A 15,657-nucleotide genomic window follows, 5' to 3' on the forward strand; every position below is an offset into this window, starting at 1 on the left:
GGGCATCCCTTCAGAGGGCCCAGCACAGTGTGTGACCCCTCAGACACGGTGTGTGACCTTCAGACACAGCGTGTGGGGCCGGCTCCTAGGACTGAGACCTGGGCCCTCTGTGACTGTGATCCTCAGTCATGGTGTGTGACCCTCAGACACGATGTGTGACCTTCAGACATGGCACATGGCCTGCAGGCACTGTGCGTGGGGCCTGTGCCTTGGGCTGAGGCCTGGGCCCTCCACAGCTGTGACCTTCAGCCCTGGAGTACAGCTGTCGGGCACAGCACACGGCTGCGATGTGACCAGCAGACAGCCAGCGTGTGACAAGCCAGCAGACAGACAGCGTGTGACCAGCCGACAGACAGACAGCATATGACCAGCAGACAGACAGTGTGTGACTGCTGGATGCCACGCTGCGCTCAGCTCTGCAGGCAGCAACGTGCCCCTGCTGTCCACGGGACCCTTGCAGATGGGGTGTGGGGGTCCCCCTGGCCGCGGTGTCCCCTCGGTGATGTGACCTGTGGACCTGGTGCCAGACAGCCGGACGGGGTTCACAGGCTGTGCAGGCTGTATGCTGGCACTACTGTGTGACCTCGGTGGAGCCACATGCCCGCTCTGAGCCGTAGCACGGGTTAAACAGCTGCCAGTGGTGTCTGTTGTGCACGGGGCTGCTCTCGTCAGGGCCGAGTTTCTGTTCATCCAAGCTCTGCCCACCCCTGTGTTGTCACACCCATTGTCATTGCAGCTTTGGGGAGTTTTAGGAGTGTTGGTCCCCAAGCTGTGTCACTGCCCTGGTCTGCCCTGGTTCCAGGCTCAGCTCGCTGTGTGCTGGGTGTGGAAGGCTTGGCTTCAGCAGCCTGGAAGGATGAAGCCTGAGCCTATGGCAGCCCACATCCTGGTCAGCATGTACATCTCTGGGAGGTGCTGCTGGAGACGTGTCTGTGTTGGGAACAGCCTGTCCAGCCTGGGGCTGCCTGGAGCATCGCACAGCCCCTTCCGCACAGCCTGTGTGGGTCAGCAGCAACATGCTGCTGGCTGCTCAGGGGCATCCCTGGTGTTTTACAGCAGCATTATTGGATGATCAAATTGATCATTTGATCATCTGAGCATCATTTGTGCATCATTTATCCACTGAAGTACTGAAGTGTTCTAAGAGCCAAAGATTGTGTCCCTTGGAGCTCCTCTCTTGCCCTAGGTGAAGGATTCACTGGTACCATGAGGGGTGAGCAAAGTTTTGTGAGCTCGGGCTGTGCCAGGGACCTCGCCTGTGTCACTGCACTGCGTCAGTGGGGCCTGATGCAGGGGTCTGTGCAGGAACTGAGCCTTCACCTCTTGCTGCAGTGACCCCGTGTTCTGTTGCCTCTCACCACAAAAATGTTAGAAGCCAATACCTGGAGCTTTCCCACTGTGGGGTTCTGTGATCCTGACCTGAGCCTGAGGTAGCAGCCTGGCAGGGGTGTTAACGCCCACTGGCACGGGACGTCTGCTCTATGGGAGGGCTGCCTGCCTTCTCTGGAAAGCATCACACTGGAGAAAATTCAGCCTGCAGATCTTTCTGGGACCCCACTGGTTGTCAGTCTGTCTGCCCCTCCGAGCAGGATTATTGTGCTGAAGTGTCGATTTATACTGAGCTGGAGCCTGGTGTCCCAGGTCACTGGTTACCAAGTGCAAATCTCTGGAGCTGTGTCTCTGTGTCACATCCTGGTGCATTTTCATGCTACAAACCAACACACTTGAAGGCCAGAGGCAGGTTCAGTGACAGCGCCTGGCAGGAAACATCTGCAGTCTGGGAGAGCTGGGGCTGTCCATGGGGAGTGGGGGGTACTGGGGGGCACCCCTTGAGTCCTTGATGTGGCACCTCTCAGTGTTTTAAGTCAGTGCTGCCAAACACCAGGTTTGATCTTAAATCTGTGTGGTGCCAGGGCCTGGGGCTTTGGGCTGTCCCTGCAGGCAGGCTGAACCCAGCCTTGGGCCTGCTTACTGGCAGAGGGGCTCTGGTGCAGCGGAGCAGGAGGAACAGATCACTCTGCCCCCATGCTGGAATGGGGGAGCTGCCCCAGCAGGCTGCAGCGCTGCCTCCTGCTTGCTTCTCTCTGAAGCCGGGGGGTGCAGGACCCGGGCGCCAAAACCCCACTAATCCATGTGCCTTTGTATGGGTGGTTCGAATGGTTCATGTTACTGGTTCCTCCTCAGATCTCCACAGTGGATCTCAACCATTAAAGATACTCAGCCACAAATGGGTGAAAGAAAGGCATTCTTCTGGGGGCTTGGGTGGTAAATATTCCTGGTCTTGGCTGAAAAGTGGGGGGCAGGGGACAGAGTTTTGCCTGGTGACTGCATCAGTCTGAGAAAGGGACGGGGAGGGGGGTGCTGTTCCCTGAGGCCGTGCTGGGAAGGGTGAGGGTGCTGCCTGCTGTTGGTGAGGAGTGGGCAGGGCGAGCTCCCTGGGCCTCCCTCCTGCCTGCTGGGGACCTGCTGGCACGTGGGGATTGCAGCGCGTTTCTGACGAGCTCTCTGCTCTCAGCTGAGCTGCTGGGTTTGGTCAAAGGAGGGGAGGTGTGGCACGCAGGGTGTGGGGGGGTGCTTTGGGGCATTTGGGCTGTCCCTTTTGGGGTGATATGGTGTGTGCTTCTCCTCAGTGTCCCCTTTGCCCTGGTCGGGCCTGAAAGCTCCTCTGCTCCAGGGGGGGGTCTCAGGAGACGGGGTGTGGGTGGCCAGAGCTCCTACGGATACACAGACGTGCCCGCCAGCTCCCCGTGCACCAGGCTTCACCCCTCGTCTTCCTGCAGCAATACTGCTATTACATTCTTGTCTTGCCCTCTCTGTTTCCCCTAAGGAAAGGTGCCAGGAGCGCTGGAATTTCCTACGGTTTCCCTTCAGTGGGTGTGCGCAGTCATGGGGTGCTTGTGGTACCGACTGCTTGGAGGAGCCCCACAGGGCCTGGTTGTGGCAGTGGAGGTGTGAGGGCAGGGCTCAGCTGAGTGGTGTGAGCTTGCCAGGATTGTGAGGTCAAGCGGAAAAGGAGAGGAAAGAGGGCACAAGTGGGGCCGATGGGTGCGCAAGGCTTGCTGCACAGGGCCTGCTCTGGGTGTGAACCCTGTGTTCCGCCTCTGCCACACCCCTGTTGGGGGGGGAGACATCCAGTGCTCTGGAGCTGTCCTAGTGGGGGGGGAGAGCTGGACAGAGCTGTGAGAGCTGTGGGGGGTTCGCTGTCCCCTCACTTGCTGAGGGGGAGCCCAGGATTGTGTGCGGCTCCAGCCCCTTCCCCAGCAGCTAGCCCCAAGCCCTGCGCCAGGGGTGAGGTGCCGCAACGGCCGGGGCCTTGGCTGCCTTCACCCATGGGGACCTGAGGGAGGGGTTCCTGGGGGCACTGAGCCACAGGGGGTGGTTTCTGTGGGGTGGGGGCTGCAGCAGGGGTCTGCTGAGGCGTCACCTCCTTCCACAGGTGTGTGCGGTTCCTGCAGAGCAGATTTCAGCTGGATGCGCAGTCAGAGCTGGGATGTGGCTGCCCTGGCTGAGCGCACAGCATGGTGGGGAGGCAGTTCCAGCTGGGGAGGGGGCACTGGGAGCTGTCCGCATCCTGAGGCTTTGCCATGTGGTGTTCATGCTGGGGATTTCATCCTCTCACTGTCAAGTGTGCTGGGACCAGTGGGACTCAGCCCCGTTTCATGGCTCTATGCTGTGGTGGCCCTCACTGTGAGGGACGTGCCACCTGCGTGCTGGCTGCTGCGGCTCTCCAGCCCCAGACACCACTTCTGGGCACCTCTTTGGTAACTTGTATCACCAAAAGCAGCTGCCCAGGGTTGTGCTGCTGGTGGGGGCCCAGCTATTGGCCACCCCTCCAGGCTGGTGCTGCTCCACCCTGCACCTTCACCCCAGGTTCACCCTCTGAAACTCCCTGTTATGTCCCACTCTTGGATTATCAACAACAGATATCACTTCCCCTGTGCCACTGTGAAAGGGCAGCGAAACTACAGCAACACGCTGATGGCTGCTTGGCAGCTGAGACAAGCCTGGGTGAAGCCAACAGCCCCAGTCCCGAGGCCGGCAGGCTCAGTGGAGACCCCATTCCCCTGCCACACCCCAGCCAGGGGACCAGTGTCGCTGTAGGCACAGGCTGGTGTCATGACCTGGACTAGTCTGGGGAGTCAAATGGTTTTGTGATCCCCTTGGGTTAAATTAAAGTGAAATGACACCAAATGACCTGTTAAAATGTTTTACTTGGGGTAGAAAACAACTTAAATTTGGAAAAGAATAATAAGCAATGTCTCTATAAGAAAGGAAAAGGAGGAGAGGAGAGGAGAGGAGAGGAGAGGAGAGGAGAGGAAAGGAAAGGAAAGGAAAGGAAAGGAAAGGAAAGGAAAGGAAAGGAAAGGAAAGGAAAGGAAAGGAAAGGGGAAAGGAAAAAGGAAAGGAAAAAGGAAAGGAAAAAGGAAAGGAGTCAAAAATTCTGGTTATCACCCCTGGATCCAGCATTGTCTCAGGTCCAGTCATCTTGGGTGGTGGGTGCACACACAGCAATGTTTTCTGTTGCCTTTTAAGTTCATCTTATCAGCTGATTTGCATATTAGACAGAGGCAGGTATTCCACAAACTCATTTCCATGAGAGGTGTGGAAAAGGTGGAGCCGGGGTTCTGTGCGAGTTGGGGGGGATGGGGTGCATTAACCCTTTTGTACAGTTGAGTTGGTGGTTACCATCTCCCCCCTCCCAGTCCTTTACCTTTCCCTTAGTTTTTGTTCCTTTGGCAATTATAGCTCCATCTGGTGTCGGTTGTTTATCTCTTATCAATCTTTTAGGTCTCTTCAAGACTAGAGCCATAAAATAAGGTGTAGTCCTTCACCTGAACATATGGTTTTACTCAGTCTATGTCTCCCCCCTTCGATGCTTATCTGGGGAATGGAGCTATACAGCTGTGAGGGAGCAGAGCCTTGCACCCTTCTGTACACCCTGTGCTTCCCTGGCAGATAATTCATTCCTTAGACCAACCACAAAGGCCACAATTTGTCCTTGAGGCTTTACTTGTCATGACTGTTTGAGGCATTAACCCCTTCAGTTCCTCACAGCTGGCTGTGCTGCGCTGCTCCCCTTGGCTGCTGGCGGGGCAGGTGCAGGGGCTCCGTGTTCCCCCCTCCACCCGGCGGAGCCAGGCTGCTCTCTGGCAATGAACCTGCCTCCTGGCAGGGCTTTGGGGTGCTGCCTGGGCTGGGGTGTTACCTGAAGTAAAGGCTCTTGAAACCAGGATCAGTTTAGAGAGGAGATGGTGCTTTGTGCTGCACAGGGTGCTGGTGGAAAGCTTCCAAAGTATCGATACCCTCCAAACTACCTGATTAAGTAATTCCTACAATGACCCTTGGTTAGTTACTTATCACCCCTATCCCACACTGGTTAGTAATACACTCGCTTCTATTTACAGTCCCAGTGGGGTTTTAATTTTCTGCGCACACTCCAAGGGTCTTTATTCAGACAGGGGTCTTCAAAGCAGTGGGCATGATTTTTAGTATTATAATGAGGATAGTTCTTTCAAAGGACACTCTAATTAAACTGATTTGTTTATCAAAAAACATTTTTAACGAGCTTCCATGTTAAACATTTTTAACGAGCTTCCATGTTCCAGGATGTTTCTCTTCCTCAAGGATGGTAGCTCCTGATTAGAGTTCCTTACTAATTATTGCTCAGGGTGTGCAGAACAGACCTAGCTGTGTGTCCAATCTGTCCTTGTGTTTGCTGAGAAACGCTTGTATGGATGGTGATAGGTGCTGTGTGCCCATGGGTGCAATGAGAAGCGGCTGTGGGTAAGCAATCCATTCTTTCCTATGGATGCAAGCACATAAAATTTAAGTACCACCAGCTCTGGATGGGAAGAGCCACCAGCTCCCCAGCAGCTCCCCAGTGACCGAAGGCTCTTGGTGGAAGTGAGGTGGTGGCAGCCCCAGAGGCTGCAGCTGGGGGTGTCGGGGCTCCCTCCACCTCAGCCCTGTCCCACCCTCCATTGCATGAAACCAAGGAAAGCACCGGGGGCCTGGGATGAACCAGGGTGAGCTCAGGCCTCCTGCTGCCTCTCCAGTGGTGGCTGGCACGAGCAGGTTGGGGGGGAATGGGTGCAAAGAATGCAGCAGTGCTGCACCCAGGCTCTGGGAACAGCTCAAGCCCAGTCAGCTGTGGGGTTCACCCCTCCGTGAGGGGCTGCCTGCCATGTGAGGTGTCTCAGCAGGGCCCAGCTGCTGAGCTGATCCCAGGCCCGCCTTGGGGGAAGCGCAGCCTCACCAGGCTCTGGTGGGGGCTCTTGCCTTCCCTGGTGTGCTGATGGGCTCGTCCACGTGCCAGTGTGGTGCCCAGGTGCTCCCCAAGCTGGAGGACTCCCCTTGACTGCCAGTGACCCCCAAGCCTGGCCAGTGCTGCCCCACAACCACCCTGCCTGCCCCACCCCTCTGTTAATGGCCAGAGCCAAGGAGCCACACAAAAGCCTTTATTTATGAAGCCCGTGGCACCTAGTACTGTTGGGCCCTCCCCCCGCCAACGCCCACCCGCTGAGCCCCCACATCACTCCAAACCACCTGCCCCTGCCCCCCTGCTATGTTCCTCTTGCTGTGGGTACAAAGACCACCCCGGCAGCTCTCCAAGTGCAGGACCCACTGCCTGGGCACAGTACCTGCCCACCCCACCCCCAGCCAGCACTCCCAGCCCCTGCACACACTCGCCAGACACCGCAGCCCCACGGGGCTGTGACCATGCACCACGCCCCCCCGCTCCCTGGCTGGGGTGCTCTAGCAGGAGCAGGGATACCCCCGCCCTGCTACCTCTGGGTCTACCAGTGAAATATGTGCTGGATGACTAAGGAAAAGCCACCAGCCAGGGCCCCATGGGAGGTGGGGGTCACTCCTGGGGAGCATTAGTGGAAAACCTTCATGGAAAACTGCAGCTGGAGGGTGAGCCACGCACTGCTGCCAGAGTGGGGATGGCCGTGTCCTGGCCAGGACATTTTCATGATGTGAGATGATGTTTAACATCCATTGCATGACCCCAGCTCAGCGTGGGCTGCCAGAGCTGGGTGCAGGGAACCTGCTCGAGCTGCCGGGGGCTGGTGGTCACCACTGTTGAGTGGCCAAGAGCTCAGCAGGGCTTGGAAGTGTTTGGATGGGTCACTGGGAGCATGGGGCTGCAGTGGGCTGGTGCTGTGGTGGGGGAGGTGAGGACACCTCCGAACACTGGGACGTCCCATGGTGGAGAGACCAGACAGCAGCACAGTGACCCCCCGCGCTGGGCTGGCCCTGGTGTGCCCTGAGGATATTTTGAGGTGCTCTCTGGCTGCCCCTACTTCTGAGTTCTGCAAGTTGCTTGGGGATCCCACAGGCCTCAGGGCAGCAATGATGCCACCTCACAGCCTGCCCAGTGTCGCCTGATGTCACTGACCTGCGGATTTGTGAAGCCAAACCCACCCTGGGGGCACCAGGGCGGGGGGAGGCACCTTCCTGACAGCAACCCTCATCCGCTGGTACCGTCCCCTGCCCCTGGGCTGGGAGAGCCTCTGCCAGCCCACGCCATGCCCACCGTGGCGCTGCCCAGTGTCCCCTCCCCATGCTGCAGGGCAGGGATGGGCTGCACTCGGGTCCCCCCGTGCTCAGTGCTCTGCTTTGGGGGGACTCATGCCTGATGCTGGAGGCTCCCAGGATGCTGCAGCTGAGAGCTGCCTCCGGGAGTAACAGCCCTGAGCCCCCTGACCCCCATGATCCGCAGTGCTGAGGGCAGGTTTCTGGAGTGGTGCGAGGCACTTTCTAGCTCGGGGATCCTCCGCTGCTCATTTCTTTCCATGTTTTGTAATTTCTTGAACCTTTCTGGGTGGCTGCCGATGGGCACTGGACTCTGTACTGGGCTCTGCAGTGGAGTTGTGGACTGGGCTGTCCCTCAGCCATCAGTCCTGGACCTGGAACTTTCTGCTGGAGCTGTGCTGCCCCGGAGAAGGGCAGGCACGGGCTGTGGCAGTGGGAGCGCTCTCACACAGCCTGTCCTGGCAGTGCCCGGGTGCCGTGGGGTGGAGGAGCTGCAGGGCCTCGTCCTACAGCCACAGAGTGTTGGTCCTGCCTGCTCTTTCCCTGGCAAAGGCCCATCTCAGCTGGGCTCAGAAATGGGCACGGTGAGCCCATGCCTGTAACGAGCTCTTCCCCATCAGTGTTTCCTAACTCAGGAGCTTCCTAAGACCTGACCTATTTCTCTTCTGCTTCCATGTAAGCTCAGTGCCTCTCACTTATAGCAGACAGAGCTGCCAATGACCTTGAAATCAGGTTTCTGTGGGATCAAAGCATGACTTCGCAGACAGGCAGGGCACAAAGTGCAGTGCCAGCAGGACCGTGATGCCAGGATGCTGCCAGCCTGGACCGTGAATGGAGTGAGGATGTGGGAAGAGTTCTCCCATGTGATGGGCCCCTTCTGAACCCTCCTCGTGCAGGTCACAGGCCCTTTCTCTCAGTGTAACTAGACTGGATTTTCGTGCATCCATTCTTGCCAGAACCGCTCAAGGCTTTTCCCCCCATAAGCCCCAGGAGTCCAGTCCCACCACCCGACATGGGATTTCCTAGGTCTCTGTGGGAGCACATCAGAGATACAAAATAGATGGTCATTTATGGAAAATGAGCTCAGGGAAGCAAATTTATTGGGATGCTTTACCAGGCACTGCAGAGAGGCACAGAGAATATGGAAATTTGTGGCTTTTCTGCTTTCTGCAAGTGAGCTCTGGAGGCACCTGAGAAACCGATGAAAACTCCCCTCAGGGCTGAGTGTCTTCCTCCCGCAGGGAAGGTACATGTGTAACCCACAAATTTCACAAGCAATTTTAAAATTCTTGATTATGAACATGATAACAAGGAATCACTGGCAAGCACAAGGGAAAAGAGCTGAGCCGCGGGGAGCCTGCACTCAGAGAGTGGAATTGGAAAGTGGCATTTTACTGAAACCACTGGGCTCCTCTTTCTGCTCCAGAAAGGCTCGGGTTCTTTGGTCATGCAGAGCCTTCACAGAGCATCTGGTGTGGACAGGAGGGTGAAGGGGCACTAACAGTACGGGGCTGGTTTGATGAGGATAAGGGAGGATTTGCAGTTCCCTTTGCAGAGGCTGCCCCAGGTCATGCCACCCTTGAAATTCAGCCGTACAGAATAACACGCCGAGTACCACCACCCGCCCTCATAGCTGTAGGCACAGTTCTTACTGTAAGTGTCCTGATCCCGATCCTTTGTGGAGAACTTCATGTTGTCGTGCATGGTGGTGGGGTTGTCTGAGGTCATGGCATCCCCCGCTGTCCCTGAGTATGCGCCCAGCCTCAGCCGGTAGCCGTGGGACTCATCTTCCACATTGAAGAGGTTGTAGTCTGAGAAATTGATGTTGCCTGTGGAGTCCTGGATGACAAACCTGACCTGATAGACCTTCTGCTGGGAGATCTGGTGGATGTACTCAGTGCCCAGCCAGTACTCGCTGTGCACACTCCCAAAGCCATACTTGTAGGTGCTCCAGGACTCGGCCCAGGTGACTGCTGTGTCTCTCTGGTTCCTCTGGATGACCGTCCAGCCCCCGTTGGTCACGTTCATTTCGCAGGACACCACGATGGGGTGGAGTCCTTTGGGCTGGATGATGTAGACGCCACTGCGGCTACTGGCAGGGATCTCGCTGCAGTCCTTGGGCCAGCCTGGGGCAGGAGACAGAGATGGTTATTAAATCCCAGGCAAGGAGATGCTGAAAGTACCTTATAATTCTTTTGAGCCTTTATCCTTTGGCACACACATTCTTAAGCTGTATTCCTGTCATGTGCTCACAGGAAGAAATTAATATCTGGAAATGCAGCATGAGAGTAGGGCCTCATATCTTTCCAAGACAGAATTCAAACTGATCAGGACACTCCGTCAAAGTGTCTTGGCCTGGTGAGACTGAGCCTGACATTGTCTTCAGCCAGCGCATGACACACCCCAGCCCAGGCTGGATTTGGTCTTGCTGTGCTGTTGTGGTTTGCCTGTAGTATGCAAGTCATGTACCACCACACAGACCAATGCAAATCTGGGTTACAAAGCCCTTTGCTGTCACAGCATGTGGGCTTTAGAACTTTATAGAGTAGTCCCAGAAGCCCTGGAGAGACAGTGATCAAGTCATCCATATTTCTAATAGTTACATCAGCCCTCATGATCGCAATAGGACAAATCCATTGGCTTCCTCTGGGTTTATCCGTGTAGTGCTTTAGAGACTTCCTGACTTGTTTGATTTGATTGTGGCCCTTCCATGCTGCAGAGTGTCAGCACCTTACACAACAAACAGCTGGAGCTACATGGTCCTGGGAAGGGACTTGCTCCTTTCCTAGTACCTCTGTTACTGTTTATTCCCACTGTGATGGGATCTGTCTTTTGGGCTGATGCTGACTCTGTCAGCATGGTAACACAGTCAGTCCCTCTCTTACCCAGTCTTCTTGTCAACTGTGCTGTGACAGCAGGAAGATAACCAGTTGCCACTTACCGGGCCAAGAATGAATCATCCCTTTCTAGTTTGGATCTTTGGGTGGAATTGCCCCATGCTAGAGATCCTCATAAAGATCCTCCTCAGCTGCCAGGCCCAGGACATGGCTGGTAACAGGATTCCCCCAAGGTTACGGGCTGTGGCTCCTCCACAGCCTGGTGATGTTTTTCCCAGGAGGAGGCAGACCATGTGCAGGACATGGGTTAAGGTGGCTGGGAGCTCTTCACAAGCCCAGCAAGGGTGAGACCCTGTGAGCAGAGGTGTTCCTCAAGAATGGACTTACCGTGGCCCACCAGTGGGTGGGGGGCAACGTCTCTGACCTGTCGAACATGTGTGCTGCCGTTACCTGCATTAACAAGAAAAAAGGAGATGGGAGTGAGTGTTGAGGGTAGACACAGTAAATGCCCTCTGGGAGATCATAATCTTCTCCAGATTCCTGGGTTTTGTGTGTTGCTTCTAATTTCAGAGGGACTTTTCCATTGCAGGTGTCAGCCAGTTGGTGTTTGGGGGAATCTAGACAGTGTTAAGATGGGGCGGATTCTTCCCTGGTGAGGGTGATTTTGGCAGAGTGTGTGTGGGAAAGACTCTGAATGGCGGTGGCAACCCCAGAACGATGATTGTTAAAGGGCAGGAAAAGCAGTGAGGAAGGGACTCAGGAAGAAGAGGCGTTAGAGAGGGGAAAAAACAGGAGCAGACACAGGAAGGCTGGTGTAGGCATCAGGAGTTGGGAGAGGGGCTCTGCCCATCTGGGTCAGGAGGGAATTTGGGGGATGTTACTGGAAGAGAGGTTGGCTTAGAGTGAGTTAATGCAATTCTTTTGCAAGGCCATCTCCTGCATATCCACTGGTGGCTGTAAAACAGAGAATGAGTCTCAGGCTTGTGGAATCACAAAAGCTATTCCTGTCACTCCTCTGAAACAGAAGCTGCTGCTGCTCTCCAACACTCCATAATATCTGCTTCCCACTTTCACTCTCAGCTGGTGCTTTCCTGTCCCCTCCCTTGTGAGGTGTTTTCCTTAAGCCTCTTGCACTGTGCAGAAGCCTACGCCTTCCCCTACTACACCCAGAGTACACTCCTTCCTGCAGACAGACTGTAATATTGCCATCCCTTCCTCCTCTGTGGTCTTCTGATTTTGGGGCTAAACCATTTGGTTTTTCAGCCTTCCCTGACACAGTCTGCCTCCCAGGTTCTTAACCCCTTTCCTTCTGACTCTCCTCAAATGTGTCTTAAATCCTAGCACTGAACATGGCGGTTGGCCTGAGCCTGTGTGGGGCACTCACATAACATGATCTGGAGGATTTTCCTACCATGGTATTTACTTTTACTACAGCCATATGAAGGTGTTCACTCATGTTAATTCTGTAAGCTGTGGTCTGCCCCTGCTCCTTTTGCCTTCACTTTCCACCCCTTTGGAAGGACTCCTCTGCAAAGTCAAGACTTCCAAAGACTTTGGAGCCTGTCCTCCCTGGCATGCCTCCCCACTTCCCCACCCTGCATCCATGCTGCTCTTGTTTTCAGAGCACCCAAACGAGTGGTTTGGGTGGGATGAGCATGAAGCCCAGAGCACAGCCCCTCTCTCTCTACTCGGAGCTGTGGTTCTTGGTGAGCCGAAGCTCTTGTCCCAATTGTGGGTGCTCCTGTGTCGACAGTTTCCACAGACCTGTGTGGTGAAGGCTGATGTAAAACCAGCACTAAACACTTGGACCTTGAGCTCTTCTGCCAAGAGCTCCTCCTCCTCCCTTAGAGGTGAAGCAGCCCTTTCTGTCACACCATGTCCCACCTGCAGCCCCCAGTTTTGTTCCAGGAGTGTTTCCTGGAGGGTTCCTCAGTGCTCCAATACACCCTGGCATTTGTAAGTTACTCCATGCCAGCATCTGACTGACTGCTCTGTGCCAGTGCTACTGCATAGACTCTTTGTATTGACTTCATGTACTTCCTCTGTACTCATTTCTCTCTTGAGTTCAGTTCCCCACTGACCTGGTGATTTCCAGAGGTGTCTACTGTTCCCTGTCTCCTCAAAACACACCGTGATCTTTTGTCTTAACCTCTTTAACATCGCTTCTCTGAGGAGGAGCCCAGGGGCCCACAGCATCCCTGGCTTGGCATTGCTTCCAGTGAGACTGAGCCTGTCCCTCCTTCTGGGATCCTGTGGACTAGGCTTTGGACTATGGGACTTGCTTATGGACAGAAGAATTAATGCCAGATGAGAAGAGAGACAGGCAGCAAGCAGAGGACTCTGAGGTGATTCAGTGAGAGAGCTGACCCTGCACCGACACTGCCTGCTCAGAGAAGCATTTAGTCCGTCTGTGTGGGCTGTGGCTGGGACGGTGAGGGGCTCTGCGCAGGGCCTGACTGAACCTGACCTTGTTTCCTCTCCCTGTTGTAGTGGTGAACTTACCGAGCTGGGAGGACTCGGGGGGAACATTCATGACTCCGTCCAGCGTGCCATTGAGGAGATGCAAGTTTGTTATGTCCAAGGCAGGAAGAGATGCTGCCAGGGGCAGTAGGCAGGTGAAAAGCAGGAGGACAAGGCACTGGGTAGCTGAAATGAGAAGAGATTGGATAAAGAAGAAAGATTATAACTCTTCCATTAGAGAGCCACAAATGCCACTGGACTCCTTCACTTGCAGAGTGAAATAGGGAAATAAACCCCTTTACGTGTAGGGCTCCCTCTCAGAGCTATAAGCCCAATACACGCATTTGGACGAGCTGTCTCAGACTCACTGGTGGGTGTCATTAGTGGTGGCACCCCTAGTCTTTGATACCGGAGAAGTTCAAAAACTTGTCCAAATGCAGAGTGACTGTAACCAGGAATCCTTGTAAAACCCAGCTCTGGGGAATGGAGATGGTCAACATGAGCAGAGTGGGCCTGGAAGGAAAAACCCCCTCCCTCCCCGCTCCCATCACTCCCCTGTGCCAGGATGGGGTTTGTAGGCATTGAGAGCCCCGATGTCTGGGGGGGAGCAAGTCCCAGGGCAAGTCTATGTGTTTTCCTCTGCTCGGCCTGAAGGCAGCATCACTGGGAGGGACAGCATGAACTCCCTGGAATTACTGCCTGGCTGCTGGAAATTATATCCATTTTATGGTTATATGGCCACTTCAGAATTGCCATATGTAGTCAGCTGCTCCAGTTTGTTCTTGCTCAGAGCAGCCAGGGAAACCAGCACACTTTTTTACAATAAGAAATCGAAATAAAATAACAGAAAAGTCATGATTCCTAGAGAGCAGGACATTGCAGAGACACCTGCTCGTGGGGAGATCTGTTCATGTGATGACAAACACAGCTCACCCTGGCAGATTGACTGGTGTGATCCCTTCTCTGTTTGAAAAAGGGCAGAGACAAACTTACAGCCCTGCCCCAGGACACCTGGGTTTGGCCCATTTCCTGGGATGATGGAGAAGGAAGATGATCAGGGATACTGCCCAGCACTGCTGTGTGTGACTGCGGCCACTGCAGAGACAAACACCCTGTTCTGAGAGCTCAGAGCTGTCCTAGTCCCTTGTGTCAGCGACAGTTTTACAAAAGGGCTTTTAAACCCTTCAGTCCAACTGATTTGCTTCTCAGCTCCTACACAGCATTGAGGGCCTCAGTTTGCTTCTGTTTCGAGGGATGTCTAAAGATGTCTCCTCTTTAGGTCACCAGAGCAGCAGTGCTCCCTCCACTGCTGACCCATTCCCCCGTGCATGTGGATGGTCGGGGAAGGTCTGGGTGGGAAGGAGGTGCAGGGAGAGGATCTGCCTCTCCCGGGTGTTCTTTGGGGGGCAGAGTGTGCTTTCAAGCATCTAACTTCCAGACTTTGATACCTGTTCAATATTGCTCCTTAGGCAAGAGTATCTTAAAACCACTTTTTCTGTTCTAGACTTCTACTCTCTGTTCTATTCTCTGCTTTCCATGTAGGACTGAAAATCACAAAGGACGTTTGGTAAATAGGTTTGTAAAACCGACTGTCTGGCACTGCAGGGCTGCACCGACACAGCCTGGAAATGACAGAACATGCAGCCTCCTGCCCCAGGTGCCAGCCCAGGGCAGAGCCCAGCTGAGGGAAGGGGCTCGGCACTGGGAGGACTGGGGTGTGGGGAGAAGGGAGCCCTGCCCAAGACAAAGCACCATGATTCCCCATGTCCTGCAGTCACCAGCAGTGCTGCTGTCCCGTCCCTCCCCCACACCTCCACTCACCCATTGCTGTCTCTGCGGGGACCCTGCGCAGCGGGAAGCCGAGCGGCTGTGGCCTGACAGGGGGGTATCTGGCTGGAAACTTATAGGGCTCATCAGGTGGGGGGTGGGGGCATAAGACCCTGACTGCAGCACTCGTCCTCTGGTTGGCAGCAGGACCAGTGGTTTACAGCTTATTTGCTCTTCCTCATGAAGTGATATGCCCTTGGACAATGAAGGCTGTGTCTCACAAAGGTGAAGAGTCTCTTCAGAGGAAAAGCAAATAATTTGGTGCCCATAAGTGAATGCTTTAAACCAACTGCAATTTACAGTGCCTGCCCTCCTGCCCTGGCAGGGTTTCCCCAGGGAACAGCATCCTCTAGGCACTTCTTCACATTTAAACGTGTAAGTAAACACCCAACTGACATTCCCCTCTTGGATGGCGATCAAACGTCGGCTGTCAATCGCTCTCCAGAGTGGGCACCAAGCCCAGCAGCCACGGGGACCCCAGCAGACCCTTCAGGGAAGAGCTGCTCTAGTGTTCCTGGCGAACTGTGCCCTGAACTGCTGCCAGTGCCACTCCAGGGGCTGCCACCACGCTGCCTCTTGCACAACGTGTGCTGTGGTCGCCCCTGGCACTGCAGCCCTTTGCAGGTATCACGAGGGAGTTTTGGGAGTTCTGACGTGACACTGACGTCAAATGGTCTCACTTCAAGCTCCACTCTGCTACTAGGAGTGCTTACAATGTGGACTGCTTGCAGAAAATGACAGACCTGCCTTTTCCCTGGGGGTTGATACCCACCCTAGTCTTGGTTATGAGGACTCCAGTAGCCCAGCATTCACCTCATGCTGGCCAGAGCCTGGGCCTGGAGGAGCAGGCTGGGCTTTGCTTATGGGCTGTTTGATGGCAGCGTGGCTGCCTGGCCCTGGGGCTCCTGTTCATGCCCTGCTGTGCTGACTCTTCTGCTCAGTGGCAGATGCAGGCAGTGGCAGGCAGCAACCCACAGCAGAGTTTGGCCAACAG

At 55.0% G+C, this 15,657-nt stretch overlaps 1 protein-coding gene across 1 annotated transcript; it reads right to left on the minus strand.

Annotated features, from left to right (window-relative positions):
• Positions 1 to 8,638: 8,638 nt before the first annotated feature.
• Positions 8,639 to 14,661, minus strand: LOC113487367 (fibrinogen-like protein 1-like protein). The gene is made up of 4 exons (XM_026861885.1): positions 14,658 to 14,661; positions 12,879 to 13,022; positions 10,764 to 10,826; positions 8,639 to 9,665 (listed from the first exon to the last, which is right to left on the minus strand). The coding sequence occupies exons 1-4, from the start codon at positions 14,659 to 14,661 to the stop codon at positions 9,037 to 9,039; spliced, it is 840 nt and encodes a 279-aa protein (XP_026717686.1). The 3' UTR covers positions 8,639 to 9,036.
• Between the last annotated feature and the right edge of the window lie 996 nt (positions 14,662 to 15,657).

Source organism: Athene cunicularia (genome assembly GCF_003259725.1).
Source record: "Athene cunicularia isolate RWA chromosome 19 unlocalized genomic scaffold, athCun1 chr19_part1, whole genome shotgun sequence".
Lineage (NCBI taxonomy): Eukaryota > Metazoa > Chordata > Aves > Strigiformes > Strigidae > Athene > Athene cunicularia.

Excerpts from the sequence above, each read along its gene's own strand:
- LOC113487367 (XM_026861885.1), bottom strand. Across the intron at positions 10,827-12,878 it reads CCCCGAGTCCTCCCAGCTCG|GTAACGGCAGCACACATGTT; the intron begins GTAAGTTCACCA and ends TTGTTAATGCAG. Across the intron at positions 9,666-10,763 it reads CCACCCACTGGTGGGCCACG|GCTGGCCCAAGGACTGCAGC; the intron begins GTAAGTCCATTC and ends CTCCTGCCCCAG.